This window comes from Taudactylus pleione, unplaced genomic scaffold (assembly GCF_031769625.1).
Source record: "Taudactylus pleione unplaced genomic scaffold, aTauple2 ptg000105l, whole genome shotgun sequence".
Lineage (NCBI taxonomy): Eukaryota > Metazoa > Chordata > Amphibia > Anura > Myobatrachidae > Taudactylus > Taudactylus pleione.
In genome coordinates, this window is record NW_028284507.1 from 12,203,929 (window position 1) to 12,220,000 (window position 16,072).

Genomic DNA, 16,072 nt, shown 5'->3' on the forward strand with positions numbered 1-16,072 from the left:
AGTGGGGTTAGGCACTAAGTGGGGAATGTTAGGTTTAGGCTGAAGGGGGGGTGGGGGCGCCGGCATCCCGTACCCAACCCAGGAATACAAAGGGGCAGATTGGGAAGTGGGAGCAAAGCAAAACAAGCAAGTAACTTTGTACCTGGAACCAACCAAGTTGCAATGCAAGGGGTGCAACTACATTTATTTGCGTACATCACTTGAATGCTCGCACCCGAGAAATGAGAGATCCATTTAGAAATACCAATTTGTTGAACTCGCAGGAAGGTCGTGCGACTTTTCTACAAAAGTGACCTGAAAGACATGCATGAAAGTGTGGAAACTGTCCTGGACCCCAAAAAAGTGACAACTGAGATAGCAGGACCATATGAAAAGGCCATAAGGAAAGTACTGGAGGTTCATAAATGGTGTCAAATGGTTCATTTTTCCATTTCTTATGAAGGGTAGAATAATGATAACAAGCAAGTGTATTTCAGCACATTATAGTCTCTACAGTATTTGGGGTGCAGAAAAATGTGTGTAAATTGCTTTTTCAGTGTTTTTATAGTTTGTAAAAAGTTGGGGAAAAAAATGCTTTTTTGCTCCCATCTACATTTTTAAAGATCCCTTTTCCATCAATACAACAACCCCACATCCAGTCCCCCATCATTTACACCTCCACCCTGTATCTGTCCCCCATCATTTACACCTCCACCCTGTACCTGCCCGCATCATTTACACCTCCACCCTGTACCTAGCCCCCATCCATTACACCTCCACCCTGTACCTGCCCGCATCATTTACACCTCCAGAAACCTGGCCCACATCATTTACACCTCCACATCCCTGTCCCACATCATTTACACCTCCACATACCTGTCCCACATCATTTACACCTCCACATCCCTGTCCCACATCATTTAACACCTCCACATCCCTGTCCCACATCATTTAACACCTCCACATCCCTGTCCCATACCATTTACATCCCCAGGTATCTGTCCCACCCACATACCTGTCCCATATCATTTACACCCCCACATACCTGTCCCACATCATTTAACCCATTATTGCGCTATTTAGAAAAAAATATTTAGAAAAAGAAACCCACCAGAAAAAAGACATGTCTTTATTGGCCAAATAATGCTATTTAGCCACATCCAAGTGCATGATTATTCATTGGGAATGGTGTGCCAGATGTGAGCCAGACTCAGAAATGGATGCAATGTTGGGTGGCAACTATGGGGGGTAGGTGTGTTGCGACCAGCTTTCTCAGAATCATGTGCAGATGATAAAGGATGCTATGAGTATATATCCTTAAAAAGCTGAACAGATCTGATGAGAGACAGCAGTAAATATAAAAAATAAACGTAGTCGGCATGCAACATATTCACCCACCATTGCGCATATAGGCTATAGATAGCAGTTTCGGTGGAGCTCCAGTTGCACCAGCTTTGCCTTGCACTTTGCACTAGATATTTTGGGGGTTTGGTTACATGTTTTCAAGATCAACACCTACATTATCTGAAAGATGACAAACCATTGAAAGATATCCCTATTAATGCACAATTTACATATGCTGGGGTTTGTAATGGTATTGCAAAGGTTTATACTCCTTAACTATTATTTTATTATTATTATCCTTTATTTATATGGCACCACAAGTGTTCCGCAGCACCTAACAAAGTACATAAACAAATAATTTGACAACTGCCTTACAGTACCAATATAGGACAAGGACATGGATAATATACATTGCTACATTAGTGACCATAACACCTAGATATGCAACAGAGCGTAAGCAACCAAGTGTTAGGTGCCCCAGTGGGGGGTAAGAAATAGGTGAAAGTAAAGTAAGGAGAAGTAAGGGCCCTGCTCGTAAGAGCTTACATTCTAAAGGGGAGGGGCAGACAAACAGGTGTGACACATATGGGGTTAACTAAAATGATTGCATATACTAAAGTTTTGCAAAAAAAGTTTTCAAAAAAATACATCCAAAACTTTTTCCCCCAGTCGTTTTAGAAACCGTAATATGAGACAATGTCACATTGACAAATGGTTCCATTGTTTAGGAAACCCCAAAGGGTATTCACTTCTTATGGACAATGCTACAAATTATAGAATCTGATAGCCGATGGCTAGAGTAGTCTTTTATATTTATTGAGGGGGAACTGTAATAACCTTAACTGAAAATGATGTTCCATTGTAAAGTTGACTTGTTCTCACATGCTCCAAATTGCTGGTCAGTCATGTAAAGGGGAGCTGGAGTGCTTTTGAAAGAAAGCTTTGAAATTAGATTGAATTGTCGCAGGTCATACAGATCACACTAGTACCAGAGTATTAGAGGGATTGCCGTACTCCTGCTGCTCTAAAAACATGCAGCGCCCGGAGTTGGAAGACCGCTCTTCCTGCAGAACGCACAAGGAGCAAGCTCCAGATTTATCCTGTACGCTAATTAGCCATGTGCTCGAGATCTTTGCCGGGCATCCTGTTCTCATGTGCTGGAACATTTCCCATTCCATGCCACTCTGACACCAACAAAATGCCTTCTCCGCAAGTATTAACCGCGCTCTGCCGCCACCATCATGCTAATCACAAATTCTCCCCAGAAAGACTCAACGTTGCGCTGAGAACTTGACTGACAACCAAAACACAATCATCATCAAAGTTTAGTACGGCACGCAAACCCAAACCGGTCATTAACCCAAAGCATCCACATCCATATATGAAAGCGCATGAAACAGTAGAAGGGATTGGGGTACTTGTATATAACATTTACGATACAGAGCCTGTAGAAACCAGTTGGGTATTTTCATTCATAGGATGCCAGCGTTTTGTTTTTTTAGTCTATTTTTTTTTTTTTAAAGCAGTTTTTTTTGTTTTGTTTTTTAACATTTATCCAACAAACAGAATTATGGCGCATACACACGGTCAGATTTTCTGTACAATAACGATTTAAAAAATCGTTCAATCGTTCATATCTGAAGGAAAATCTGACATATCTGACATGTTTGTCAGATGGATGATGAACGATGCGCGTTCCCGTTTGTCAGATAACGATATCTGACATCTGATGTGTTTGCAGTCAGATTTCATTCAATTTAATACAAGCAAAAATCGTTCAATCGTTCATCTGACAGTGTGTATGCACCCTTAGACATCTCAATGATCTGATCATTTATGTTTTAGTTATATATTCTGCTGTGTCTACATCTGTAGAGAATGCAGTCACTATTTGTTCTACCGCTTTGGACAGATGCTCGGGTTACATAGAGCCGTTACACGCAGGACAGACAAGCTAATTTGGGGGTGGGGGGTTCCGGCGCACATTACACAAGTTATGTAACAATCACATTTTGGAATTACATTTAGGATGCCTGGGTCTCATTTATTTGCACATTGGGGGTACTGGATGAAAAATTACCTCTCGCCTTTATTACAGAAACAGGGCGAGTGGGTCCACACAAATGTGTATGAAATGTTGGTACACTGCCGTGACTTGCAACTTAAAATATAAAAATAGGCATTGCGAAAGTCTCGTTTAGAATGGATGGGTTCCCAGGACTTGCATCCATGACAAAAGCCCTTTTGTACGTATAGTGAAGAGTCACCTGTGAAGCTGAACAAACAAGTTGTGTAAAATTCTGTACAACGTCACAACATAGGGAGCAATAACGCTGCACCTCAACTGGCCACATCCACAAAATACATTGTACCGCTTTCAAAACACCAAGCTGTGATAATGTTTATATTCTGAGAAAGGAAACAGATGTTCGTGTTAGAGATGGCCTCTAGTTCCCTCCTGCTCCTCTGACAAGGGGAGAGCCAAAACCCAAGAAAAATAGGGGAAAATCAGGATAGGAGAGACAAAAAGTGACTACGTTCTCACAGCAGAAACTGGTAACAATAATTGGGGTGGGGGGGGGGAACCTACAAATTGGAACTAATGCAAAAGAAGTGTGAATCTATGAGAAAGTGATGGAGAAAACCTTTAGGAATTCTGTATTAATCTGAAATGTAATCAGTCACCATTAGATTCCTAGTACACAAGTCAACCACATGTCAGCCAAGTAGACTCTGCCAACAGTACCAAACAATAATGGAGCAAGTAATAGATATACAGGCAGGACACTTAAGCTGGGTACACAGCTTAACGACGGTGTGTCGCCATGTAGCAATATATTGCATCACTGCACAAGCTACACGAACAGTCCGACGACGACACAATATATCGATACACGCTTCATGTAACACCACGTCATCCGTGGAATTGTCCCATTGGAAGATCCAATAAGGCAATGCAATGGACGAAGGGTGAAAACGGTGGATTGGGTATACCCACTATACGATAGTCATGCAGATTTATCCAAAGTACCAAGCTTGCCCGACATATCGTATAGTGTTTACCCAGCTTTACACAACCACTGTTAACTGAACATGTCAGGTTCAGCATACAAATTTAATAATTAAAAAAAAAAAAAAAAAAAAAAGCATAAGTGATTTGAGGATATAAGGAGGGGTGTAGTAGGTATTACCATCGGCCGCGTGGCCGACTGTTCAAATCCCAACAGCGGCAGCCCGACAAGGGTGAAGATCCCGATCGTCCTAAAGGTAAGTATAAACTAACCTAATTTAACCCCCTAACCCTCCTTTAGGATGCCTAACCCTAACCTCCCCTTCCCCGCAGCCTAAACCCCCGGAGGGGTGCCTAACCCTAAGTCCCCCCGGAAGCCCTAGACCTAACCCTGCCTCCCCTGCGGCTGTCCGCGCACGGCTTACCTTCGTTCGGTATGCCGGGCGTCGGTCTTCCGGCGTATGGTTAATGACAGGCCTCGAGTTTTCAAAGCCTGTCATTAATACCACGCCGGGATTAGAAAGTCTGGAAGCCGGCGGTCGGCATTTAGACCGTCGGCTTACAAACTATATCCCATAAGGAGGTATACTGATTACTGAACAAGAGGTAAAATACACTGCAGCTCTGTTTATAAGTATTATCATTCCCCCATACGCTCCAGTGTACAACAACCTCCAGGATAACTAAGCTTTCTCATACAGACCAAAAAGCATAGACTGCAGTCACCTGTGCTACTGTGACAGCACCCTGTTCCCCATCCACCAGTGCATTCCTGCACAGCAACTCTACAAAGCTGTCACTCCACCATCACCTGCTTAGCCAAAGAAGCACCTACACTCCTAAAGCTGGCCACACACACAGCGATATTTTACGCGATTTGGCCGATTTCGACGAATCGTGGCGACAAATCGTGTAAAATATGCCATAATCGTGAGTCCCCAACTTACGATTGCGATGCGCGTCCCCGGTGGTCGCACGTCACATCGTTAGATCTGCCGTGCAGTAGGGCAGATCTGACAATCTAGGAGGCGATGCTCTGTGACAGTCTGGATGCAGGAGAGATCGTATGAAGATTGGACACCGAATCATGTGCAGATCGTGTGCAGAGCTGCCGGGGAGAGTTTCAAGGGAAATCGTACACATCGGCTGATTGTGAGCACATCGCTATGTGTGTGGGCACCTTAACACAGCAACCTGTACAAAACAGTGAAAGATCCTGGAGGCTATATTCAGTTATTTCACATATAGGATTCAGCTCAGTGATGCACATTCTTCAAGATATACATTCATTTCTAAAAATGGTCTTATTTGTTCTTCACTGTACTACAATATATTGTTACAAAAAGGCCATTTGCAACAGTCAACGTGTTAGTAACTCTGTAAACAACAAGCGATATGTCTAAAGGACTGTGTATTAATGAGCTGAATGATTACAAAATATATTGGTGTGCTTCTACCCCCATCTATATAAGGCCTCCATGCCCTACATCACTCCCCTGCAACAAGGCTCCCAAGTTAGGAGAGCGGAGCTTTTTCTAAGCAGAATAGACAGAGAGTGAATGGCAGCTTTCCAGTCTGCGCAAAAATGCAGCATGTGGATTGGTGGATTCATACTGAGGGGCAGGGCTAGCAATGTCTCCGTTTCCAATGTCTGCAGTCTCAGCTTAATGACCTGCATGATACATCACCCAGTTCTGCTCTCCAAGATGTGGGAAAAGCTTCAGCAGTCTATAGTAGGGTAGGGAGGGAATACTATACGTCATTCTTAACACAGCTGCAATGGACTGTCAGATCCACAGTGACCAAAGCATTTTATCTTCAATGGTCCACATCTAATATCAAATTGGGAGAGGAAGGGTTAGTGGTCCTTTTATCACTTTAAACAATACCTAACAGCAAGGGTTTCACCACAAACATCCACTCACTGGTGTTTTAGAACAATTTTTAACAAAGCTTTTAGAAAAGCATAGAGAAATATGACCTTGTTGGTATACTTGTTTGGCAACCTCAGTAAAATCCATCAAGGAATCCAACTGCACACAATTAGGTTCCATGTTGTTAGGATTCTCTATTTTTCCATGATTGGTATTTAGTGTGCAGCAATCAAGACTGAATAAAACAAAAAAAAAAATATATAGATATAATATATATATATATATATATATATATAGATATATATATATATATCTATATATTTCAAGGATTGCAATCACATAAAACACTAGAGTGTCTATGGACTGTCCTTCCACCTTGTGTCCCTCAGTAACGCCTGAGGGTTTCTGCTGAAAAGTAATGCAGAGAGCAGGTTTTGTGTTAGGTGAGCTGACACTTACCCTGGGGCTGATCCTGCTATTGGTTACAAACACCGTGTGAAAGAATCACTTTATAATATGCCCACTGCCTACCCATACATATGTGTGGGCATATCTGCCTCTTCAATGCTCGGGCTAAATGGCCAAATCACACACATACCCAGTCCTGTAGCACTCACCTGGCCGCTGGTATTGTTCAGGATTTTTATTTTTATTGATATCGGTTCAGGGGCATTATAAGGAAGGCACAATCTTATGTGCTTATTAGTAAATCTCTATAGGGCTTCCTTTTCTACAAAACATTGCTTCACTACAGAATAAATCCAATGCAACGAAAGCATGCAAAGAACTGGTGCGGATCAATATAATTCAGAGCTGCAGATAAAAGCACACGAATTAAAAAAAAAAAAAAAAATTTACTACACTTCAAAACAAAGAGGTGCACTATACCTGCACTTCCAATGGTAACCCATGCACGCACACTGTGGCACTGCAGCCAACTGCGATTTCACTTGTCTTTGCCACTATCAGGGCCGCATAAAGGACTAATTAGTGGACAGTCCGATGTCCATATGAATATTATTATCATTATTTATATGGCACCACAAATGTTCCGCAGCACCTTACAAAGTACATGACCAAAAAATTGACTAATCAGTACAATACAAATACAATGCAGGACAAGGACATGTATAATATACATTGCTACATCGGTGACCATAACACCTAAATAAGCAACAGAACATAAGCAACTAATGTTAGGCGCCGTAGTGAGGAGTAAAGCTGCATACACACACAACGATTTTTTTAATGAACGATTTGAGTAAACGATTTTTTCCCTTGAAAAAATGTACTAAAATCGTTTACTAAAGTTGTTCATTTACTAAATGTCATGAACGATTTTTATGAACTACAAACGATTTTTGCATATTCCCTTAATGTAAATCGTTGAGTTGACAAGTCTGACTGAACGACAAACTACAAACGACAAACGTGAACGCGCATGAACGATAATCGTTCATCGTTTGACTCAGAAAGTGAACGATTTTTGCCATCAATTATCGTTAAACGATATCGTTTAACGATAATCATTAAAAAAATCATTGTGTGTGTATGCAGCTTAAGAAGTAGATGAAAATAAAGGAGAAGCACAAGAGGGTAGAGGGCCCTGCTCGCAAGAGCTTACATTCTAAAGGAATACACTAAATCCTGCACACGTATGTGAGGTCTCCTGGTTTGATGCACGTTCATCAGCAACCCCCCCCCAGGTAAAAAGTCAATGTGTAGTACTTCAGCTGCAATAACCAAGTTTATGGCATTAGTCAGTAAGAATTATTAAGAGCAGGAATATGCATTATCTGACATAAGTATCATAACTGTAAAAGCAGCATGCAGAAGACAAAAATAACAAAAATGAAAGAATGAGGGAATATAAACCAAGACACCAGCTTAATCACAGCTGTGTGCCTATAGCTGGGCGCTATACCAGTTTGGTGTGTAAGTAGTAAACAGGGACAATAGTACCATTAAAGAAAGAAAAAGGAGGGAGATTAGAGGAACAATCCCATTCTGCAGCATCTCCTCTCTGCATCACACTCATCTGCCTCCCCTCCACCAGCCCAGCTCACAATGGGGGCATTGTCCCGATTGTTACAGGACTCTATAGGTACTGACATGCTGTCCGACAATCCGTAAAGACACCAAAATCTATTTTCCCAATAGAAAGGTGGAGTCTCACTGTACAAAATCAGTATGTTCTTTTTGTTTATTCTGTAACTTTGTGTTTAGGTAAATACCCATGTAGGAATAGACAAACAAGAGGAAATATAAAAACATAGCTGTGGTATAGTTCTAAGCTTATCTTCTTACATACTAACACAGACTTTATTTGGAGCAAAACTTTTCAGATGTTAAAGATAGGACTTCACAGAAGAGCACTTAAGCTGGGTACACACTAAAAACGATGTGTGTACCCAGCGATGCGATGCGCGACGCAACGCGAGAACCCCCCCGACGGGCTGACATATCGGGCGGCCGGCACACATTAGACGATCAGGTGCCCGCTGCATGGAGTCGTCAGCCACAGTCAGGTTAAGCTGCATGTAGGGCCGACCTGACGATGCTGCTGACAAACCCACGGGAGCGACCACCGCCCAACATAGTGGGTACACACTTGACCATTTGAAGTTCTGAACCGTCGGAAATCGGGCGATTCATTCAAAAAATATCACTCAGTGTGTACCCAGCTTTACAAAGGGAAAATAACCAGGAGGTAGGACACGTCCGCAGTTCCCTAGTTAAGTAGTAGAGGCCATGATGGCGCAATTTGGTGGCACCTTGTACTTGCGCCTTGATCTCCAAGATCTTTAAAGGAAATTGCTAAAGTACGAATACCAGGTTAGTGCCAAAACCTGCAGTGTTGACTGTTGCCCCCGTGTTAAAAAGCTTTCAAAGTGGAAGGCACTCCAACATTGACATTCACAGTAAATACATTTCATCGCCATAACTATGTAATGAATAAACCAGTAAAAAGCTGCTACTTCATGGCTATCTGGCTAGGCTGTTACCTAGAACCATCTAAATCCTCCACTTAACAGCTATGATAAAGGTGTTAATGGTTGGCAACTGTGGGGGGGGGGAGGACTTTTTCACACCTTGCCTTATCACTAATGAGCATTATGCATCCAGCTTGCTATCCCGCCAGCAAATTTATTGTGCAAGTCGTGAATTTGTGAAAATCACCACCTCACACAATAACAGATTACAGGCAATAGGAAGAGAGCAAGAAAAACCTAAACCTTTGTACCTGCGAGAAAGAGAGGGGCACCAACCTAGTTACTTATTCACAGACATCAATATGTATCTACTGAAAGCTCCAGTAAGGAACAAAATCTGGCATTTGCTACACAAAAAAAAAAAACACAACAACAAAAAAACACAAGGTTCACGTTTATCAGCGGCATCTCTCACGTAGCGCTAGCGTCATTAATAGGAGCAAAGTCACTTTTTGAGGCCTGACACAAAAGGAAAAGAAAGAAAAAAAAAAAAAACATTGTTTAAACCTCTAATGACCAAACCAAACTATAATCTATTTTGAAACTCTTTGGGGATTAGTTGTTGAAACTTTTGGGCAAACGGTCTGTTCTGGGAAAAGGGGCAGATCCGAGACAATTCATACTTCCTTATTCACAACGTAGCGTGTTTCTCACAGCGTAACCTAGTGGACCAAGGCAGAACACGGCCCTGGAAGGTAACTCGAGGACATTGCTATCAGAAGGCTTACGGAGTCATTTTTGTAAACGCAGATGAAGGGCAGGCTCACAGATACGCTGCAGTGTGGGGTCGTGACGAGAGGGAAGCGGGAAAACGTCACAGGAGAAAAAGAAAGCAGCATACGTAACTGATGGAAAACAAAAGTATGAGTAAGTCGCTCACGCACGTGTACGGACAAGAGCTGGAACTATGACCATGGGACAGAATGCTGGAAGAGACGAGGTGACATTTCAGAACACGGCAAAGGATATCGCCACAGACCCTCACAGGTTATTACTCTGCACTACTGTAGCAGCTTATTGCAGCGAGGCCCATGAACCGTATAAACAAACAAGTTATAAAAAGAAGAATTGGTCATGAACTCCGGCATCTGCACACAGGCTTCCCGGATTATATGTTGTACATTGGACAGCGACAAATGCTTAAACAACGCTACCGACACCAAGTAACATTAGGCGGCTGTATATCTCAAGATAGCATTGATGCTGTGACAATGACGATACAGGGCATACGGATAGCAACCAAAAACTAGGTTATAGTTCTGGAGAGACACCAAAGAACACAACAGCAAGACCTCATTAAGAGAACTTGAAGCAGTTCTATCAAGCCGACGACACCTTCCTACCGCTTGTCTCCAAAAACATTTGGAGTCAGTAACATAAAACGCTAGCTGTAATAGCAGAGTACCGCACAGAAGACCTATTGTTACCGGTGTTCTGTAAATCCAATGACAACAGGGTGAAGCAATGTTGTTAATGCAGTGTTTTAGTTATGAGAACAGGGGGAACAATACAGGCTGTTTGTCCTAGACATTACTCGGCGTAGTAGCATGCAGATTGCCATGCAAAAATTACAGAACACCTGGCCTACCCTGGTGCCTCCCTCATAGTAGATGGCAGGCTATGCCAGGCAGAAATCTGTTTTAATTCATAGGGTTGAGAGTACAAGGGGGACAAGCAGCTGGGATGAGCCGTTTCAGAAAACCAGAGGATAGAGTCACCCTCCCTGCTGCAGACTGGGACGATTTCAGTGTATTTAGTGACCCAGGCAGATCCTGATCACAAAGATGAAGAAAAGAAGTCTAAACAGGATACACAAAAGGAGCAGTATGTGGCTTGCAGTGGGGGGTGGGGAGTTTAAAACCCAGCTGGTAGCCATAGGATATGCTTGCCTATACCACACGTCAAGAGCCATTCCCTGTGAGGCGGGGGTAGGAGGAGGAAGGGAAAGGAGCGGGGGGAGGGTGACGCACGCTCACTTACAACCCCATACACAAAAGAGAGGCCTGCTTTACAGTCCCATAGAAAGGTGATTGCCTAAATTCATGGGACAGCTCCAGGGAACGGTATCAGGTATTAGTAGGTGCTTTGCAGCAGCTGACAAAGAGTTAAAACAAGAGGAGGGAAAAAGGTCTATTTCACACCATCATATACCACCCAGGTCAGCTAATTTATTACCCTGATGGGAGATAACACCAGATCACAGGAGCATGCAGATCAGTAGCAAGTAAGGCCATGTCAGGGGAAGAACACTGCACACCATACAGGAACATGATTTGCATCCCATTTACAAGATAGGGAGGAAAAAAAAAATGTGCTAACAGTATGGCATTGTAGTCCTTGCCGCCGAACTACAATACCACTTGTCAAAGACTGTTTGGGACACTGGGAACTGTAGTTCTCTCAGCAGCAAGATGGTAAGTACTCTAGTCTGGTCCATTTAGGCCCAGAGTTTTATCTAGAAACATTACCCATATAAGTGTCAACTCGAACGATTGTATTGTATTGTATTATCATATAGTGAAGTCATTCAAAAAGAAACAAAGCCAAACCAATCTCTATGTTATGAGTTAGTAGTTCAACAAGAGCTTGCAATCGAACCAGCCGGCGTAAACAGACACATATAGCCACACCTCAAGACAAGCTGCTGCAATATAGTGTTTACTTGCTGTAGTTAAATACACAAACAAAACAAAAAAAGTGTACATTTATTCTAAAGGTTGATAACCCCCGCTTAAAAAAAAAAAAAAAAAACATTTGGAGAAATAAACAAAATCTGTTTAAACATTTAGGTGTATTCCGTTTAAAAGGCAATTAAACTACGTAGGTGTCAAAATGACTTCCATGCACTTCCCACACGAATCCCAGTGATTTCAAACTCCACCCACTACACAAATGACAAACCAATACAAAGCTAGCGCCGTCAGCTGAGAGCCATACATCAGTGGCGGGCTTGTCTGGAACTGTGCAGTTGTTCTGCAACACTGACATTTAACCCTATTCTAGATAGCAGTGCATAGAGTTGTAGAACAATTTACATGGAATTGCTCATATCCATGTGCACATCAGACTGAAGACAGTCAGGACGTTCCCAAATGATCTAGCAATCAGGATTCCTGGTCTTTCACCCAGGCAGCCTGTGTTCCGACCCCCGGCACGGAACAATACTTTTCCATGCCGCAGCAGAAGATAGAATGGTGAAAACTTTTAAAAGGTTTATCATTCTCCCCACAATGATGTAACTATACGGCAAAACTGAGCTAGCGGTGGAATACAGATAAAATGCAGCATGTTGAGAATAATGCAGCAGCCTTGTAGGTCAACATGCAGTTTAAGTTTAAAAGGAAATAATGACGCAACACCTCTCACCTCCACGCCTTTTAGTGGTACGACTCTCTTCTTTTTCAACTCGTCGCATTTTCGCATCTTACAGATCTGGTGGCTGGTACTCCGGTTCACACAGTTGTAACATTCTCCGCACGGTTCCTTTCTTAGGCATGGTATACAGACCCCACAGCGCTTCCTCTTCTTACGGGGCTGCTCTGAGCTTTCCACAGCACTGCCATCGCCGGCAACAGAGCCACCAACGTCTCCGCCGCCAGCCACACCAAGAGCCTTCTCTACTGGCAGCTCCACTGGTTTCAGCCTCCCAAGGGATTCCCCGTCATCACAGAAATCATAAATATCTTGAGAGCCCATGTGGGGCATTGGGGCAGTCTGGGTCTCCATCATCATGCAGCCAAAAGGAAGCCCTAACACAGAACCTTTGAGAAACCGGCTTTGCTAAGAGAGCATAAGGCTATTCCGTGTGGGGTCTGGGTAAATGTTATCTAGTTCTGTGAGCCAATGTTAACCAACTTTTAAAAGTGATACACAGTTTATGTCCCTTCATTTGGATGAGAACCCTTCTTTTGATGGTACCTTCATAGGAAATGTTCTCCTACTGCTCCAAATCCTTCGCTGCCCAGCCTAGCAGACATGATAAGTGTAAGCGAAAGCGCATCTCCTGGTGATTCCCCTTTCCCCCCTGACAGCTCATCATGACTCAAGTAGTGGGAAAGTCTACGCTCTAGTGATCCGGTGGGATGGGGGTGTACCAGGACTTCCTGAAACTTTTCCTACAAATACAAAAGCATGTGTCATCTATCTCGATTGGTCCATGTACATGTGTGAAAAAAATAAAATAAAATTATATATATATATATATATATATATATATATATATATATACACATATACACACACATATATATATATATATATATATATATATATATTATATTACATATGCGCACACATATACACATACACACAAAGTTATTTAAAACTGATGACTATTAATACACTCTCTGGGGTGTCATAGTAACTTTAAATTAGTTCCTATGTGGATACATAAAGTAGATTATAAATAGAACGGTTGTGATCTTCTTTTATACAATATCATATGTAAAACTTTCCGCCACATTTAACACACATGTATGTTTTGCATGATCTCTAACAGATAAAACACTGTTACAAGTCCATTATAATCTAAAATATACACTATATAAAACACTGTACATACTAGCTAACTACTACTGTAATATTTGAAAATACACCATTTACAAACACCAACAGTACATGCCCTCACACAACAATTTAAAAAGGAAGCAAACAATTAGCAGATACACACAACTAAAACAAACATCACAATCACTACAGAAACTTTGTCTATACATAAACAACCCCCCCCCCCCCAAAAAAAAAAACACATCTTACTCCACATTCTTGTGAATCCATGCACACAAAGCAGCTGCATACAGTATAAACATACTCACATCCACAATATAAACGCAATACACACCAACAAAAAAGGCCCAACACAGTTAGTGCTAATGGCTTATTATCAATGACAGGACAGAGCTCCCCTTCGATTCTTTGTTCTGAGCCGGGAGCTGGGACTGTACGAGTAGGTCGGCCCTCCCCCACCCCCTCCAACAAAGAGACCCCCGCCCCCTATGTGCAGGGAAAGAGACATCCCCCTCCCTAGATGCCCCCCTTTGCATTTTCCTCCATACTGCATAGGACCCAAGCACCCCAATAGCCGGACATTACAGGGAGGGGGTACCCCAGATAATGTAATGCAATTCAGGGGACCCAAGGAACCAGCCAATGTACATACCACATAAATGCAGGCTCCATTAGCCACCCATAATTGCAGAAGACAGTGGTGACTCGATCACTGTGTGACAACGGGGGAAACCCACGTGTGAGCAGTGAGGGAAAGGGAGCAGGAAGGTCCCCTGGACCCAGCATTAGTAACAATACATCAGACACACACACATTGGCAAATGTCATTATTTCATTAATCTAAATCCATTTTCATGTCATTGCAACAGCAGCACGTTACAGTATACAGTACAATGTTATTCACACAGTCCTTTGCGGCCCCACTGACCTTCTGTGGGCAAACAAATATATGTATCACAATGCAACAAAACTGACACATGCAATTCTGCACACATCACATTCGGCAGCGGCACAACAAGTATCCATTGCAGCTGCAGCAGCAGCAGCAGGAGGACGCACAGTAGTAGTTGCAGCAGTGCAAAGAGTCTGTATTAGTAAAGGATGCAGGCAGGGACCTCCATGGGCTCCATTCCCCTATCTCCCCCGATCCCTACGTGCCCCACATGTCAGGCCCCTCACTCACCTTGTGTGCGCCTCTCTCAGCCTCCAGCAGCCGGGAGGGGGAAGGGAGCGATCAGGGGCACAGATGTGGAGCAAACAAAAGGGAAGTGACTGAAAAACACAAAGATACGAAGTGGAGCGAGAAGGGGATCCGGAGCAGATCCAGAGACAGAGGGGGGGAGAGCAGAGAGGGAGGGGGGAGCAGGTGCTGTGCTTGGGGACTAGACAGACACTGCTACCCTCACCAGAGGGGGCACCTACATATGTGCACAGGGCATAGAGATCTATTAAGCAGGTTTTATTAAAATAATTATATATTTTTTTTTATATAATATATGTGTGTACACACACCCACATATATACACAGATACAGATATAATGTATCTAATATATATACATATACAGATATAATGTATGTGTATATGTATATACACATACATATATACACGCACATATACACACACACACATTATAATTAATATATATATATATATATACACACACAGAAATAATGTATGTGTATATGTATATACACATACATATATACACGCACATATACACACACACACATTATAATATATATATATATATATATATATATATATATATATATATATATACACACACACACATATACATATACACACACACACAAACACACACTTGCTTACAGGTCTTCAATCAAAAGCAAATTTTAATTCACAACAAATGACACGTGTGCCAACGTTTCGGTGAGACAGTAACTTCTTCAGGACAAAAAAATAATTGGCACACATTACTTGGCACTATTCTGAATTAGACAGTATGTTTAATTGAAAGTCTGCATGTGTTTTATTATTTATTTGCATCATTATTGAATTTTAGTACCCAGATCCTAATTATGTGCTTCCCAGTGCTATATAACATAGTAGAGAAACTTCATATCATTTAGAAATGATAGCACACCACATGAGAGTGCTGCCAGTGGGTATAAGGCCTTAAGGCGCATACACACCATCATTGATTTTAAAAGTTCAAGGGTTCTTCTTGAGGTCTCTAAATGTCCTTTTATGCTCACAGTCCAAAGAAACAATGTAAGAGAATGGACCAGCTTTTGGTTTGCATCTATTTCAATGCTGCCTGCAGCATTCAGAAGACTTGACAGTCTGCAATATACAATGGAGTACTACAGGAACGCTTATTAAGTACAAATTGTACTGCGCGTC

General features: G+C 42.2%; 1 protein-coding gene across 1 annotated transcript in view; it reads right to left on the minus strand.

Annotated features, from left to right (window-relative positions):
- TET3 (tet methylcytosine dioxygenase 3) overlaps positions 1-12,940 on the minus strand; it is an 86,719-nt gene extending 73,779 nt beyond the window's left edge. Inside the window, exon 1 of the mRNA XM_088470847.1 lies at positions 12,567-12,940. Coding sequence (XP_088326973.1) covers positions 12,567-12,932 — 366 coding nt within the window. The 5' untranslated portion in view covers positions 12,933-12,940. The remainder of the gene's footprint in view (positions 1-12,566) is intronic.
- Between the last annotated feature and the right edge of the window lie 3,132 nt (positions 12,941-16,072).